The sequence below is a fragment of the Cyprinodon tularosa genome, unplaced genomic scaffold (genome assembly GCF_016077235.1).
Source record: "Cyprinodon tularosa strain WSP-4 unplaced genomic scaffold, ASM1607723v1 ctg176, whole genome shotgun sequence".
Taxonomy (NCBI): Eukaryota; Metazoa; Chordata; class Actinopteri; order Cyprinodontiformes; family Cyprinodontidae; genus Cyprinodon; species Cyprinodon tularosa.
Genome location: NW_024038582.1, coordinates 331991 through 343335, shown reverse-complemented (window position 1 = coordinate 343335; position 11345 = coordinate 331991). Strand labels below are relative to the sequence as shown.

Here is an 11345-nt window from a genome sequence, read left to right as displayed (position 1 = left end):
TGCAAGCACCTGCTTGATGTTAAAGAATTTAGAGTTGGTGCTTGTTTTATTATGCTACCCACTTTGTCCAATCCTTTAAAACTACTGCTGGCTCAGAAATAGGCATGACGTGGCTACCACCATGCTTAACAGCTGGTTGAGAATTATTTAGATTTGATTCTTAGGATGTTACTTCAAATGCATTGATAAAGGTCCAAAATTAAAATATGATCCTTACAGATAATAAGGTGTATAACTGTCACTGGCACAGTGAGTAAAAATCAACATATATCATTTTTATATTCTATAGTTCACATCTTTAACTAGTCATGGTCTTTAATAAGTTAGATAACTTAAGGAAGTTAATCAAGATGATCACAAAACATATTTTTTTATAAATTAAAAAAATATGTTTTTTTAACCTGAATTATTACAGCCTTCTACAGAAGATCCATAGAGAGCGTTCTGACCAGCTATCTCACTGTGTGATGTTGAGGCTGCAGCGCCGCAGACTAGAAGAAAGTGAGAAGAGTAGTGAGAACAGCAAAGAGGATTATCGGGGCTCCTCTTCACTCCGTTAAAGACATTTCATCCCAGCGCTGTGTGTCCCGAGCCTTTAACATCATCAGCGACCGCTCATATCCCCACCATGGACTGTACTCCCTGCTGCCCTCTGGGAAGAGGCTTCACAGCATTCGCTGCAAGATCAGTAGGTTCTGCAACTACTTTTCCCCCACTGCCATAAGACCGTTGAACTGTTGGGGGAAAAATTTGAAAAAATTGATTTAGAGAGAAAAAGAAAAATGTCTAATGCATAATTGCACCATATATATTTGTCTTTGCAATGCTCTGAACTTCCATTTCAATGCCTATTTTGAAAAATGTTTTTATTTTTCTCCCACATTGTTTATATTTGATTACTGCTGGACTTTATGAGATGGAAATGTTCATTTCACTACAAAGCTGCTGGCCATTTACTGTCTTAAAGCTTTACAAAACAAATTTTTGTTTTGTATACACTCTGTGTATAAAAAATGAAAATAAAAGTTGTCTAACTCTTAGTCTACTTAATGTATATACATCTTTCTCAAACCTGAGGAATAACAATAACTTTATATAGAAAAACAATGGAGGAACCAGGGCTTCCTCTGGTGGAAGTCAGAAGAATTATGTTTTATGGTAAAAGGGATGTATTAAACAATGTAAGCAATGATCAGGCTCTCCTTAAGAATCTAATATCAGATTCTTAATTTATTTTTCTATGACAGAATTTAAAAGAGAAAAAAAATGTGATGTATTATTTTTGATGGAGGCTTTTCGTTTCTAACAGATTATAAAATTCTAATTTTAGTCTATTTGATTTGTCAATCTAGGATCACAGCTGATCAATAAAAAAAAAAAAAAAAATGGCCCGATTCTGAATGCGATTGGTTTATAGCGTCATCTCTATCCACAATTATGTGGACAACATTGAACCAGGGTCTGATCTGATGGCAATGTTTAAATTCTTTCTAACGTTAAAATTGGGAATTGGGGGCTGAAATACAAATCATCCTGTTTCTATGTGTTCAATGACACAAATGCAGTCAGCCGAGCTACACGTGTTTTATCCCTTCAATTTTTTAAAGCTCTGTAGCAAGATGCCAACTCAATTTAGTTATATAGTACAATGAAAGCAACTGCGGTAATTACATAAAAAGGGCAAATAAGAGATAAAAATTAACCCCCCAGTATCACTGAAGGTAGCAATCGTGTATTTGGAGGTATCCATGGGTGAAAAAACTCACTTTTCCATTCATACTTTTAATATCCAGGTATATTTGTGGTTATTTGTTCTGCTTCAAACTTGTGAATGTCAACTTGTGAGCCTTATGTCCCCCTTTCTTTCATGTCAGCGCAGCAAACTACACAACTAGTATTTAACCCTTTATAGGGCAAGTTACCGTTTCTTATTAATGGCATACAAATGGAAATCAGCATTAATACCTCTAAGGTTATGTTGTACCACAAAAAAAAAAAAAAGAAGTGTTTCTTACACTCAGAGTGTTTTTCATGAATTTCTTATAGAATAACTGTTTAATATTTTTGGGCAATTTGTTGTTTCTTGTTATTACATTGACATTAATTTTTTCCATCAAAATATCCATATTTATTGAATGTTATAAAGGTAATAAAAGTCTTGTCCTGGATTCCAATAACACTATTGGCTTGAGTTTTGGATTTTCAAAGTATTTTACTGAATGCCCTATAAAGGGTTAAAATAAAATAAAAAACTATATGTGATGTGATATTGCTCTCTCCTGAAATAAAAAAAAAATAGAACGCGTATCAAGATCTATACTGGGAGGTGTGGATGGATGACTAAAAGATACTTAAGGTAAAAATGGGACCCTTCCGTGTCCGTGATTGGCTAATGTCCAGAGGCGGTGTCCAGAGATCCTTGCATATGATTGGTTTCTTGTGGAAGCAGGGGCCAATGACAGCGCGGCTTTTTACTGGATAATGCGAATGACAATTCAGGAACTCCTGCTGGCACCGCATGTAGCGCAAAGAAGGAGGCGTAAACACTGACACAGCTAGGTAGCCATCAAGGTAAGTAATAAAACGGCATTAAATTCAACCATTTGCGACCTATTATATAGAATTTAAATGCACGTGTACTGTTTGTTGACACTAACGATAGCCCGGACTATATTGTGTGATTTTATTCCTTCCGTGAATAAATACAGCTTTCAATAAATGTTTGCTCCCACAAAAACTCAAGCAACGGGCTGTTAGCCTGGCCTGCTAATGCTAGCTCGTCACAACGACTTTGGTGTGTGCGCCCTGGCGGGAAATTTTGTTTTTACGGCATATTTCCTCGAGCAGCCACCAAAACGCACTTATGGCGGATATTTATCACAACTAGGCGCGGATTGTCGGTTTCTTGCAAGGCGGCGCGGATCGGTCGTCGACCGAAGCGCGTTTGTTGGTCGTGAGGTGTTGAGCTAATGTTTGCTAGCGGACTGGGCTAGCCAGCGCTGCTGTCTCGCGAGTACGCAGGAGGAAAATCAACGTGACTAGGCCAACGTTAGCGGAGTTTCAACCTTTGGCATTTTAGCTTTTCTGCTTTGCAAGCCTGTAAACCTGTTTTTACCATTTTGCATTCACACCCGACCTCTACGTACTTAACGTCTGTAACCTTTACCGCCATTGGAAGTAGTTAGGTGTATAATTTTGTTGGATATATTTGGGTTTTTTTGTTAACGTTAAACACGTTTTATCACAACACGATGCGACGCGCTACTTGCCGGCGTGCTCTGGCTGTTATTCATTTAGCAGTCAGCAGAACTGCACGATCATATATTTAGATTTAGGTTGCACTGTCCGAATTGCATAGCAATAAAGTTAAAATAGTTTCTGACTTGATCATAGATCTTATTAGTTTTTTGTTCAGGAGCCTCATTATCTCAGTACTCACGTTAGTGCTTAATTAACTTCCATTCTTCTCGACTTAATGTCTTCAGCAACAGAAGTTTGACCTAAGGCGATCACATCATGAGGAAGTTTCTGTAAGTTAGCTCTGTAGTTAGTCTTGATGGTTTGTTTATCTTAGACACAGCTGCTGGTAAATATCTCTTCCCTCAATGTAGAGTAGAACCCCACATGGTAGTGGCTTGGTTGATTTTTATTAAAGCAATCAGTGTTTTGCTCACTTCTGTTAATAAAATTAATTTACTATCAATTATATTTGGAGGCACTTTACAAGACCAAAACTTTCATATATGCAGGATATGTATCACCAAGTCAATCCAACCACATAGATGGATTCAACAAATGTAATATATTATGTTATAATCCTAAGTTGTCTTTCAATACTTCGTTTTCATGTTTTTTTAGGTTATGGAGATGAGCAGCAACAGCGAGTGCTTTGGATGTGGCCGCTCTGGGCATTGGGTCAAGCATTGTCCTAATGCCAGCGGTGCACGGGGACGTGGAAGGGGCCGAGGACGAGGAAAGGGTACAGTATACCTTGTTGCAGCATAAAACGAGTGCTTATGTTAGGGTTTTGTTTGAACAATTCCTGATTAAGATGTTGTCCCTGCTTCATTAAGGTTTTTCAAGATTCTATGTTGAAAATGCCCTTTTTCAGTAATAGAAATATCTATTCATTGTTTTAATGTTATATTTGTCTTTAATAATGAAAACAGAAAATTGCTTGAGCAGCAGTTGGACAAAAATATGCTTTAGGTTGTTTTTTTTTTTGTCCATTCTTATTTGCATACTGGTTTTGACATTACAGAGCTGTTCTGTTATCGTTGTGGAGATCAGGGACACATGGCCAGGGACTGTGACCAAACTGAGGATGGTGTGTAATGGATTTCCTTTTTTTATTCTGTATCAGCTGTTTTTTACAGAAAAAAAAAAAAAAAAAAGTGATAACCTTTTTTATACCACCTCATCCATGTCCAGCGTGCTACAACTGCCACAGGAGCGGTCACATTTCCCGGGACTGCAAGGAACCCAGGAAGGAGAGGGAGCAGCTCTGCTACACCTGTGGCAAAGCTGGCCACATGGCCCGGGACTGTGACCACGCCAACGAGCAAAAGTGCTATTCCTGTGGCGGGTTTGGGCACATCCAAAAGCTTTGTGATAAGGTGAAATGTTACAGGTAAGTGGAGTTTATTTTTTCCATTCCCTCTCTGTTTTATCTAACCCTAAATAACCTACTCATGCTTTCTATTTTTTCTTCAGATGTGGTGAGATTGGTCACGTCGCTGTGCACTGCAGTAAAGCCAGTGAGACCAACTGCTACAACTGTGGAAAGGCAGGCCACCTGGCAAAAGAGTGCACCATTGAAGCAACTGCATAATCAGCACCCTCTGTTGCCCCTCCTTTTTTTTCAGATTGATGGTTGGTTGTATTATTTTCTCTGAATCCTCTTCACTGGCCAAAGGTTGGCTGACAGAGGCTAGTCCCAGGCCTGTGAGCCTCTCGATATGTAATACAAAGAAAGGGGTGATCAAAAATATCTTTCTGCATTCAATACAAAAAATGTTTTAGTTTGGTAGCGGTGTTATGTATAATGCTTTGTTAAAGAACCTCCCCCTTTCCAGGCCACTGGTGATCAGTGAGGAATAAACGGGACTAAACATATGGGAATCTATAGGACCTCTGAGCTTGTGGACGTGCATCTCAGTAAAATAAGAAGGAAGACTGGAGTAAATGGAAACCAAACATCCATAAGTGGTTATTTTGGTTTGTTTTAGTGGAATATGAGTTGGCCAAGAGAGTTTGACAAGGAAACAGTTCATAACATGATGCATTTCAGCCCTACAAGCAGCTACAAGTGGGCGATAACAAACGCTATATTACTAAGATATAAAAAAAAATAATTTTGGAGGTATTAAAAAGACCCATGCTCTTTTATAGAAATCTGTTTACAATTTAAATATCACTTTGGTAGTCCAAGGTAGGTTTTCTGTTTTTAAAAAAAAATGGCTTGGAAATGTTCTGGTTTCCTTTATTTTTTTCTTTATTTTTTTATTTTATTTTTTACCTTGGCGGAAATTAAACATCAAGAACAGTTGTCAGAAAAGCAGAATTAGGAGTTATTTGGGAATGACAAATGTTTTCACAGAAATCGAAATGTTATTTTTGTACAATATCACTTAGACTACTGTATAAATACCATTTGCTTGTACTCAGTTTTTAAGTCGGAAGGAAAGTGCAACTGAAGTCCTAGAAAATAGAAATGTAATTTTAAACTATCAATAAAGCTGGAGGAGCACGGGGAGGAGTGTTTTGGTCTGACTTCATTTCAGTTCTGCTGACACTAAATGTTGGTGTCATTTCACAAGAGAAACTGGTCCGAATTAAGTTCTGTTTGAGGAAAATTGTAAGTATATCCAATAATATGGGTACCAGAAAAAAACAGGTAAAGTTTGTAATGCCTATCAAGAAGCTCTCTATACAATATTAATAAGCTGAAGAATATATGAAAAAATCACAGGTTTTCTGTTGGATTCAAAGATATATATATATATATAGCCAAAGCTCTTAATTGGGTATGATTTATTTGTGTGTGTGGCAATTTTAAGGACATGGGGACATACATGAAATGTTTTCCCAAAGCTCGCATACTAATAAACTTTTTCATAATACTTGAGTATATGAATCACCTCTAATTCTAAGCAGAAAACTGCAATGATTAAAAAAGCAGTGATGAATGAGATCCGTTGTTTGTCCGATTTTAGAGCTGCTAAGCTCCACCTCGGGTGTCTAAAATGGCAGCGGGGGTTTTGCGGTGCAGATGCAGAGCAGAGACCCTCCTCCTCCCCATCCTGCGTCACCAGCTCTGCTCCAGTCACATTTTAAAGAAAAAAAAAAAAGCCCAGCAGCCAGCCGGTGTGAGCCGGCTCCAGCTTCATGTGGGGGTTGTTTCTTTTTTATTGAATCGATATTTAAGTACGTTTTTTTTATCTGTTTTTTTGAACCCCACGGGGTTAAGCAAAGGAGATGAGGGGACTCCTGCCGTTTTTCCGGGGCCTTCTCGCCGTCAGTAACCGTCAAGCCAAGCGAAAGGCTGGGATTGTCGGTTCTCGGTGCGGGCTTTGCGGAACTCAGTCTGGGAACAAGGTACAGTGCGAACTGTTGCTGTTCCTCGGTTCAGAAGACCAATAACGCTGCTCAACAAAGGCCGGATCTTTTAGTAATTTCGGAGATTTGTGACAATCTAACGGCTAGGCCAAAATGTAAACTTTGTTAGGCATGGATGCGCAGCGAAGGGGGGGTTCTAACATCAGGGCAGAGGCAGCAGTAGGGGGGGTTAAACTAAGTTTTTATTTTTTACTAAATGGAGCCTCAAGTGAAAGGGGTACACATTCGTATCTGTTGGTAAAGCTTTAATATGATTTGTGATGTTGTAATCCTCAAAGCCAGCCACAGATAGGGGCAAACTGAGCAGCCTCTAAGCATCTTCCAGACCAGCAGGGGGCGCCCAACAGCTCCTAAGATCTCCCAGAGAACACAGAACAAAAACAAAAATCTGAAATGGTTTTTATGAAGACTGGAACTTTGATCACAAAGTTTGCTTTAAACCTCAAAATACTGCTACATTAAATGTTTTTATATATATAAAAATACTTTTAAAACTTTCTTAAACTTAATATTTTGACAATAATGTTCAATTGACCTCCAAATAGAAATCTATACAAACAACCAATGAACATATTTTCCTCTAAGTTGTTTCACACAGAAAGATATTTTAGTCATATTTTTAATTTGAATTGATTTAAAGAAGAAAAATATTAACTTGATTTGTAAGCTTAAGATCCAGCTCTAGAGGCCATAATGCAATTATATCATTTGATACAAACGTTTTTTGTCTTTAATATGGAAGTAAGTGCAGCTTAGTTTTGAAAGAAATATACTCCCTTTCCCACTGGAAAAAACAGTTTAAACCCAGGATCAATCAGCTTTTAGTGGCAGTGGGAACAGCTCACCGAGGCGCATCTACCCGGGTCAAACAACTTAGCAAGCGGCATTCTGTGGGAACACCAGACCCGGGTTGACCCGTTAGTTTACGTGATACCATTGTGTGTGAAGTATGATTTAACAAGCTCAAACAACTGGTTTACATTCGATAAATATGGCACAGCATTCATAAGAGAGATTTAGACAGATAAACCAACGAAACAAAGCACATTGACTAGGCCCTTGCTTCTTTAAATGTTGCTCTCCATTGTTTACTTTCCTGCTTTCTGCCACAGTGGTGACAGCGTAAACGCTAACCTAGGATTCCGATGTCCCCAGACACCATCATCAAATACGGCTTTTTTTTTTTTGCCAAATGCTGATTGTTAGCGGGTCGACCATTGTTTGAAAAACATGCGTAAACCCAGTATTTTCAATGGGAAAGAGGCTTAAGAACACTGGTTACATAGTTTAGGATTTATGCAGCTAATTACATAGGCATTAGATTTAAATTGAGTGGGTGGGGCCATAAATATATTAGCATGAGAAGCTAATTGGAATGTGTTAAATTACTACTTTCCTTAACTATGGAGTCTTAATGGTGAAAAGTTGGATGTTCCCAATACCCAGGGCCTGCTTTTAAAGGATTTCAGTACCGGGGTTACAGACAGTGAAGTGGGGCCATTTCTAACCATGTTGACATCCATAGAGTCAAAGTTCATTTCCTATTTCTACAAATACAAAAACTTGGTTTGAGTGTTAAACAAAATATTTATATCAGAAAGAGGTTTGTCAGGGTTTTTCTTTTTTCTTTTTTTTTTTTTCATCTGTCATACTGTATCAGAACCACAGTTGGCAGCAGTAGGGTGCAATACATAGTTTTCTGAAGGTTGAAAAATTTCAATTTTATATCACTATCGTTATCATTGATAGAACATACTTATCCTCAAAAGATCAAATATGGAGTATATTAGTACATTTGGGACTAGTAAGACTTATTTTTATGAATGTTCACTGGACCAAATTTTTAAAGCCAATTTTTCATAGCATCTGGGTGCTTTTTATATTATTTTATGCAGTTTACATCATGCATTGGCTTCTCTCCTCTCTTCAGCCACAGCCAAGATTTGGGCTGCTGTTTGACATCGATGGCGTGCTTGTCCGGGGTAGGATGCTTATTCCTGCAGCCAAAGCGGCTTTTGAGAAGTTGGTGGACTCTCAGGGACAGTTTGTGGTGCCAGTTGTTTTTGTCACTAATGCAGGGAACTGTCTCAGACAAACAAAAGCAGACCAGCTCTCTCACATCCTGGGAGTGCCTGTGAGTTACAAAACACACTCTGTTCATTTGGTTTGTCTGGTGTACCCTGACAACTCTGCTGACATCCATTGCCCTACTTTCAGATTACACAAGACCAAGTCATCATGTCCCATAGTCCCCTGAGGATGTTCAAGAAATTCCACGAAAAATGTGTCCTGGTGTCGGGACAAGGGCCTGTTCTGGAAATTGCTAAAAAGTATTAGCAAAAATTATCCCTATTGCATTGGTTTCATTTCTTTTTTAAAGAAAAACCTAAAAGTTGTTCTCATTCCTTTTTAAAACTTTTCATGCAGTTTGGGGTTTAAGAATGTCGTCAGCATTGACATGGTGAGGGAGTCGTACCCGCTGCTGGATATGGTGGATCATAACAGACGACCCAAGCTGCCGGTAAGACATGCAATTTTTTCTGGAAATTAGATGTTTTAATTTGGTGTCTTTTAAGATATTTTATCCTATAAATCAATATTTGATAAGATTTTCTTCTTTTGTTTCAGTCCAGTCCTATAGTAAACCTTCCTAAAGTTGAAGGTATGAATCTATCACTTGTGTATCCTTCTCAGTCTGATATCTTTGCCATCTCAGAGGTTGCATCTCAATGGTTTATCCTTACATGCAGCTGTGGTTTTGTTCGGTGAGCCAATCCGATGGGAGACAAACCTGCAGCTGATAATTGATGTTCTATTGACCCATGGTAACCTCAACAGTCCTCACCAACCCCATGCGTTACCCCACCTCCCTCTTTTGGCCTGCAACATGGACCTAATGTGGATGGCAGAGGCGAACTCTCCAAGGTAATCTAGGGATAGATTTTGCCCCTGAATGTTTTTTTTTCACGTTAACAGTAAATAATCTGGTACTGCTATTTCATCTTCTTTCAGGTTTGGCCATGGGACATTTCTTGTGTGCTTGGAGAATATCTTTAAGAAGATTACTGGCACAGACCTGAAGTATGAGGCCCTCATGGGAAAGCCCAGCGAGCTGACCTATCATTTTGCAGAGTATCTCATCAGAAGCCAGGCCATGCAGAGGCAATGGAAACTTCCCATCACTTCCCTTTATGCTATAGGGTGAGATCTTTTATCTCTGTAGGCAACAGTTCCCACCTAAGTATTTAAAGTGCAGTCTTGTCAAAGTCTAAGCAACATTGTGAAACACTCTATTATGAGAAAGAATGGACGAATCTTGTACTTTATTTCTTTTTCTTCTCCAACTTTTACAGCGATAACCTCATGACTGATATATATGGGGCCAATCTGTACAATCGCTTCCTTGAGGAGAGAGTTGCTAGAAAGAACCCCAAAGCTGTTGCCAAGGTGGCTGCTGCCACTGGGTCCAGTGCCGCCATGCCTGGCGGGGAAGAAGAGATCGACAGCATGTGGGAAAATGAGCTTGCTCTGCCCTCTGCCACTTCCTGTAAGTCCGTTCTAGTTTGTACAGGGGTGTACAACCCCAACGCAGAGGTGCCGTCCGACGCAAGCCACTGCATCAAAGAAACTGTATTTCACGGTCACCGAGACTTCAGGTTTGACCCGGCGCTGGTGGAGCCAGACCACATCGTGCAGGACGTGGAGGAAGCCGTGGAGCTCATCTTCCAGCAGGAAAAGTTTGTGCCTCAGTAGAGATTCTGGTCCGATCAGGTTCCTTTGCCGTTCGAGTACACATTGTAACGGCATAAATCTGGGATCGTACCACTTAATGCAGGAAACAGTTGGGAGCGCATCACTGTGGACATTGAGTAAATAACTGACAGACAGGGCATTAAGATAACATAGCTTATCTTCTAACATTCATGAAGACAAATGTAAGAGAATCAATTAACTGTGACCATTATTTGGTTTTGTTATCATCTTTAACTTTGTTGTTCGTAAGAGACGTGTTCTAGCTGGCTTATGTGACCCTGGTTATTTTTTAGATGATCAGAAGTTAAAAAGTACAAACCATGAAGCCGTCCTCGTATTCCAGAAGTTCGTCTGTGTTTTAGAAGAGGATAGTCTGAGAACATTCGCTGTCATGATTTCCTTTTCAGTCCTTTGTTCACTCAGTTAACCCTTTAAGATCTATGCATGAACACGACGAGTAGTTTTAATGTAATAACAACTGTTTGATGTGCAATACCGTTCTTTCAGATGAGTCTATCCACATTTTGTGTTGCTGTGAAAGCCATAACCAATATTTGCACAGATCTTTTACGTTTGTAAAAAAAAGTTGTTGTTTACCTGTTTAACATTTGCTTTAATGTAAAACTTCTCTTATATGCTCTCAGATTTTCATTCCAGAGACAACAATAACAACACAGCCATTCAGTTATTTTACCAAGTCCTTTTTTGTTGTAAGTACCTTGCCTTGGTAGAAACATAAAGAATAACTACAAAATTGACTTAATGTATGTGTTTTTTCCCCCCCTCATTATACACATTTTAAGCAAAGTCTTTGATAAAGAAAATAAATCAATTTCTTTGATATATTTTCGGGGGGTAAAAAGGGCTGCATAGTGACAAAATGGTTAGGATTGTTCCCTCGCAGCAAGAAGTGTCCAGAGTGCAATCTTGGGGTGGGGTCCTGCTGATTCCGGGGCCTTCCCAACATTTTCCAT

The 11345-nt window shown here is 39.0% G+C and overlaps 2 protein-coding genes across 2 annotated transcripts; both read left to right on the top strand.

The window, feature by feature from the left end:
• Positions 1-2439: 2439 nt before the first annotated feature.
• cnbpa (CCHC-type zinc finger, nucleic acid binding protein a) lies at positions 2440-5755 on the top strand. Its single transcript, XM_038281813.1, has 5 exons — positions 2440-2571; positions 3859-3979; positions 4262-4327; positions 4432-4630; positions 4714-5755. The coding sequence occupies exons 2-5, from the start codon at positions 3862-3864 to the stop codon at positions 4829-4831; spliced, it is 501 nt and encodes a 166-aa protein (XP_038137741.1). The 5' UTR covers positions 2440-2571; positions 3859-3861; the 3' UTR covers positions 4832-5755.
• A 582-nt stretch (positions 5756-6337) lies between these two features.
• zgc:77375 (uncharacterized protein LOC402927 homolog) lies at positions 6338-11129 on the top strand. Its single transcript, XM_038281811.1, has 8 exons — positions 6338-6597; positions 8549-8752; positions 8836-8948; positions 9046-9139; positions 9247-9280; positions 9369-9543; positions 9631-9819; positions 9972-11129. The coding sequence occupies exons 1-8, from the start codon at positions 6478-6480 to the stop codon at positions 10369-10371; spliced, it is 1329 nt and encodes a 442-aa protein (XP_038137739.1). The 5' UTR covers positions 6338-6477; the 3' UTR covers positions 10372-11129.
• Positions 11130-11345: the final 216 nt, after the last annotated feature.

Excerpts from the sequence above, each read along its gene's own strand:
- zgc:77375 (XM_038281811.1), top strand. The coding sequence starts at position 6,478 with ATGAGGGGACTCCTGCCGTTTTTCCGGGGCCTTCTCGCCGTCAGTAAC. Across the intron at positions 6,598-8,548 it reads GAACTCAGTCTGGGAACAAG|CCACAGCCAAGATTTGGGCT; the intron begins GTACAGTGCGAA and ends TCCTCTCTTCAG. Across the intron at positions 8,949-9,045 it reads GTTCTGGAAATTGCTAAAAA|TTTGGGGTTTAAGAATGTCG; the intron begins GTATTAGCAAAA and ends CTTTTCATGCAG.
- cnbpa (XM_038281813.1), top strand. The coding sequence starts at position 3,862 with ATGGAGATGAGCAGCAACAGCGAGTGCTTTGGATGTGGCCGCTCTGGG. Across the intron at positions 4,328-4,431 it reads CTGTGACCAAACTGAGGATG|CGTGCTACAACTGCCACAGG; the intron begins GTGTGTAATGGA and ends ATCCATGTCCAG. Across the intron at positions 4,631-4,713 it reads GATAAGGTGAAATGTTACAG|ATGTGGTGAGATTGGTCACG; the intron begins GTAAGTGGAGTT and ends TTTTTTCTTCAG.